This window comes from Bicyclus anynana, chromosome 12, assembly GCF_947172395.1.
Source record: "Bicyclus anynana chromosome 12, ilBicAnyn1.1, whole genome shotgun sequence".
Taxonomy (NCBI): Eukaryota; Metazoa; Arthropoda; class Insecta; order Lepidoptera; family Nymphalidae; genus Bicyclus; species Bicyclus anynana.
This window is the reverse complement of record NC_069094.1, coordinates 2,543,227-2,548,550: the sequence shown is the minus strand read 5'-3', so window position 1 is coordinate 2,548,550 and position 5,324 is coordinate 2,543,227. Positions and strand designations below refer to the sequence as shown.

At 36.0% G+C, this 5,324-nt stretch overlaps 1 protein-coding gene across 1 annotated transcript; it reads right to left on the bottom strand.

Annotated features, from left to right (window-relative positions):
- Positions 1 to 579: 579 nt before the first annotated feature.
- LOC112046262 (uncharacterized) lies at positions 580 to 4,122 on the bottom strand. Its single transcript, XM_024082857.2, has 5 exons — positions 3,359 to 4,122; positions 2,542 to 2,641; positions 2,240 to 2,329; positions 1,550 to 1,705; positions 580 to 765 (listed from the first exon to the last, which is right to left on the bottom strand). The coding sequence occupies exons 1-5, from the start codon at positions 4,120 to 4,122 to the stop codon at positions 712 to 714; spliced, it is 1,164 nt and encodes a 387-aa protein (XP_023938625.2). The 3' UTR covers positions 580 to 711.
- Between the last annotated feature and the right edge of the window lie 1,202 nt (positions 4,123 to 5,324).

Genomic DNA, 5,324 nt, shown 5'->3' with positions numbered 1-5,324 from the left:
TAATGCATCTGCCGAGAGTTTAACGTTATGTTTATTTTACTTTTTTACAAACTTTTATTTACTTGAAATTTTTAGTAAGAACGTATCATATCTTCGTGTTCTTGAACCTCTAAATTGGCTCAGGTCTGATGTGGTTATACGCATCGGTCGTGATCCCTATCGGCAATGATGGATCGTCAAGCGATTAAGCTTTCCTGGGCCGGTAGCCACGTGGCACGTCGATTCTCTTTCTACAAACGCTAAACGCTTCGAAAACCAACAAAATGTATGGAAATAACAGAACCGATCGATAACTTGTTTACGTGACCTGTCGATAGCAAAAGTCATTATAATACATTATTTATTTTTTTAAGCGTTTGCGATCGTAGAACGAGAATCGACTTGCCACTTGGCTACACTCCCTGTGTTTGATGACGTGGCATATGACCTTCAAAAAACAAGGTATGGGTAGAATACCATCTTAGACTGTATTGTCATTAAACATCAGGGGAATTCACCGCCAAGGGTCAACTTGTAATTTGTTGAAAAAAAAAAGATAAATCAAAGCAACACAAGAACAACAACAATCATGACATTAAATTAGGTTTTTAATTAATTTTTTCATTATTGTTGACTCAGAATTTGCCTATGCCTATTGTATTTAAAAAGCCTGTGCAAAATGTGCAATTAATTTAAAACATTAATGATAATTTTATAATTGTAGAATCTGTTTTAATTAGACACAGTTTTCAATACGGTGAATGCTTTGTAGCTAATTTTCAGTACCTGAAAACAAAATAAAATATAAGAATATATTTATTTATTTTAATAAAATTTGTTGAATGATATCTAAGCGTATCTAATTGTTGAAAATTCAAACATTACCACTCTAAGTCCGCCTACTCGTAGTAGTGTCGTTATTATCATCATTAACAGCCGATGGACGTCCACTGCTGGACATACGCCTCTTGTGTGGTCTTCCAAATCCATCAGTGTCGATGCGACGGGTGATGGAGCGAGTTATGCTCGGAGTTTCTCTGCGTGATCGAATCAGAAATTAGAAGATCCACAGACGAACCAAAGTGACTGATACAGCTCAGCGAGTCGCGAAGAAGTGGCAGTGGGCAGGCCACATAGTTCAAAGAGCCGATGGACGTTGGGGTTTTAAGGTGCTGGAATGGCGACCCTGATAACGATATCAGACTGATTGTTTAAATATAACTAAGGTCAACATGATCTTGGAGATACAGTACTATAATTATTTACTACCTACTGTTTTTGTTGAGCCGTGATAGCTCAGTGGATTTGACCTCAGCCTACGATTCATGCACCTCCAACTTTTCAGTTATGTGCATTTTAAAAAATTTAAAATATCTTGTGTCTCAAACGGTGAAGGAAAAACATCGTGAGGATATGCCAGAAAATTTTTGTCAATTCTCTGCCAATCCGCGTGTGGTAGGCAATTGACCTACACCCTCCCATTCTGAGAGGAGACTCGAGCTCAGCAGTGAGCCGAATATTGGTTATTAATGATGATGATGACTGATTTTAAGTTATCCAAAATTCTTACAGCGGTCATAGTGATTAAAGACAAATCGTTGCCAACTGCTGTGTTGATACCAAACGTCTTCTTCATATACGTCATAATAATTAAGTAATTCTTCTTGTCCCTTAACTCCATGCACGTCCAATCGTAGTTCATAAGAGCGAGACGTAGATTTTGAGCCTAAAACAATTATCACAATTTTAAAAATCCCCAACACTCATGAATTTAGTCAGAATAACAAAAAATCTTCCGTCATAATAAACGTCAATATCCGCGGAACGGGTTATCGAATTTTCATCATTACTATCTTTATTATGTAATGTGTATCTTTTAAAGAAAAAAATACGCATCATTAGTCTTAAAGCTACAACGCCACATTTAGACTTACAGAAACACAGACACATAGACAGAAAAGTATAACTTGTAACACCTCTCTTTTTATGTCGGTGGTTGAAAATACACTGAAATAACAAACGGGCTTAATTTTCCCATAATAAGATACCTACTGGTACCTATATTATTAAAATTAAAAAAAAAAGACTAATAAATAAATGAAAGAAAAAAAAACCGCTTTCATTCTCCATACCTTCCATATTAGACTGCATCCTCATATAACATCAGGTGAGATAACAGTCAAGGGCTAACTTGCCATAGAAAAAAAAGAAAACAAAAATTCAACAAAAAATAACAAATATTTCATACGTATAAAACTACCTTTGTTTTAATCTGTTCGCCGAACCAGTTGTAAGCAAAAATCTCTGCAAACATCGGCAACACGTGGGGAGCGAATTTCCAATTAATTTCCTAAAATTGCAAAATACTTTCATTAGTTGCCTGAAAAGCTGTATGGACGCTGTAATTGCTACATAAAAAGAGAGCTATTTTGACGTACATTGAAAAATCAAGCTTTTTTTTCAAATACTCGTATATAATTTCTATAACAACGAACGAACGAAGTTATGTAACAATTAAAGCACTTTGTGTTAGACTAAAACATGTGTAAAGGATATTCATACTTTGCTCATTAGAAGCAAAATAACGCAAGTGCACATCGCTGCGTTGCATAGAGGCACAAAGCCTAACCATTTGTACATGCTGCTTAGTAAATTCATGTACCTGTAAAAAACAAGAAACAGTCTTTAAACCTACTTTTCGGAGAATATTAAATATTACAGGCTAAACCACCACTAACACTATCAGATGGAAACCAGGAAAAACTAATAATAATAAGGGAGGGAGTCAACCACGACCGGAATCTCGTACTTGCAACCTATAGTAGTAGGGTTTAAGACTTCTTCAACAGTTAACTAGTACTCCCCTTCTCCGCTCGTGTTGCATCCTAGACAAGTAACTAATAATGCAATGGCTGTCGATAACTGACTAGTGACTTACTTACACAATTCACTAACTCACTATCAAACTCAACTCCTCAACTGAATTAACCTTCAAGCTACCGCTTCTAGCTTTCTCAGAGATCGTTAACTGACACAGACAAACAACAAATAAACGACACGCACATCTTGATGTTTTTAAAAGATATCGCCACCTAACTCACGGAACACTTCGTACTCAGCTCATGACGACACGAGCAGACAGATCTAATAACTCACCCACATCGACATACTCAATAAAATATAATATCAGTAAAGTTATTCAGTTTTTAGCATTATTTTGGTTATAAGCAACTTGATGCTTTAATTTTCTGAGCCCTAAACTCACACAAATCACCTGTTTGCAGTCTAGCAAATGATTGCAAAACACAAGTAGAGAAAAAAAATGGCAACTCAAAATTAAACCTAAGAGAGTCTTTGTTTGAGGAAAAAATGTACTTACTGTGCTTGTTCTACATGTATTTTATAAAAGTTACGTAGATTATCGTTCAATCGTTTTGCGTATGCTTCAATACTCTCGTTGCCACCCTTTGAAGGTATCTTGAGACTTCTTGTTATACTATCGCACGCAAGAGACAGGAAATAAATAAGCAAAACGAACCACAAGTCCAAAATTATAGTTGTTGATACTTCGATCAAGAATATTGTATGAAGAATCCAAGCAATCTCATAGTATGGTGTGGTCATAGGCATCAAGGTCACCGTAGATCTAGACAGCAATGGTCTTTTCCCATTGATATAGTACCATAATGTCGTTACTTCATATATAGATATCGGGACCAATACAAATAAGAACAAACAAAAGACAATCTTTCGTGCAGTTTTAAAAACATTTTTTATATTCACAGAAGTATCAGCTTTTATGACATCAACTAGAGTAGTTTTAGCTGTAAGATAAAGCTTTCTGAAAGTAAATCTGTTTTTAATAAAAAGCAGCATTTTGATGGGGAATATTGCTATCATTATCAAAGTGTAAGACGCTTCAGCTGCAAGTTCCATGTCGTTTGTGGTCTTAAGACATTCTAATGTCCCAAAGAATACGTAAACGAATAATGTTAGGTTGGATATATGGTATATGAAGTATTTTTTCCAAGTCCATTCTGGATCTAGGACTTGCTGACCGAAAATCCTTTGCAATGCTAAAGCGACTGCACTTATTTCGTCGAACTCTGTTCTAGCTCCTATGGTTTTTGTGAACTTTTCCATTTTTTCTATTCTTTATTGTTGAACGACTAGACTGTGAGAGTGAAAACGATTTATTGTGTTTATTTCAAATGTATATTCTATTCTGTACAAGTGTGTGCAAATGTGAATTGTGAAAATTTATAAATTAAGGGCACACTTTTACATAATGCATTAAATGAAAGTTCATTCAAGATTCTACACCTCAAATAAATTAACTCAACTCACACTCGTGCAACGACGAAGCGTCGCGCAGCGTCGATTTTTCATCTTCAAAGCGTTGCGAAGCATCGTAGCAGGAAGGAGCTTGTCGTTGTGCATCGAAGATTGAATTAAAATTTGTAACTTTGTCCCTCAAAAAGGGGAAAATATAGATGAAAATGCTATAAATGAAAAACACGACGCGTCGCGACGCTTCGACTGCGCTAGTGTGGGATAAGCCGTAGCAATAGCATATCAGAGTATTATAAATGAAACATCATAGACTTCGTGCTCTAAACCAAAATCATTGTATTAACTCAAGTGCACAATCAACTGGGAATTATTGAAAACAAATAATCAAACAAAACGGATCGACGATTTCTATTTGTGTTCCAAATTAACAATTAAGTTTGAATTAGGAATCGGCGACACTTAATTAGGATGCAAAATTCGTTGAACGTTTGCGGTTTAATGCGTACCTTTCGATTAATTGGGCAGTTTAACGATGGCGTGAATAATATTCAAATGAGGGCGCGTAATTAGGTAGTGCAGTCTGTGGATGGCCGTGTGTGACAACGTCCCCCGTGACTATAATGCATTGTGCGGAATACTCGTGCGTTTTCATGTACGACGCGCTTGGATGCGTTGCGACGGATGACAACGCAATGACATCATATAGTTAGCGCAACTTTACGATGTACTCCCATTATACTGTCGTACAAAATAATATAACCTAAGGCCCTGATTATAACCTAAAATATTTATTTTTTGTGTTTAAAACTAAACAATAATAGAAATAAGAAAAGGGTGCCGAAACAGAGTGTAGATATTGAATAAATAAGCATACCTACTTTGACATATCGCGATACGAGTAAGAAGAATATATTATATGAAGTGACAAAAATCTACCCAACGTTCGTTGAGTTTAGTCGTTAGTTGTGGTTTTTCCACAGATCATCATTATAGACTCATATTCGGCTCACTGCTGAGCTCAAGTCGAGTCTCCTCTAATAATGATTGGGGGT

Excerpts from the sequence above, each read along its gene's own strand:
- LOC112046262 (XM_024082857.2), bottom strand. The coding sequence starts at position 4,122 with ATGGAAAAGTTCACAAAAACCATAGGAGCTAGAACAGAGTTCGACGAA. Across the intron at positions 2,642-3,358 it reads ATACATGTAGAACAAGCACA|GTACATGAATTTACTAAGCA; the intron begins GTAAGTACATTT and ends TGTTTTTTACAG. Across the intron at positions 1,706-2,239 it reads GCGAACAGATTAAAACAAAG|GCTCAAAATCTACGTCTCGC; the intron begins GTAGTTTTATAC and ends TAATTGTTTTAG.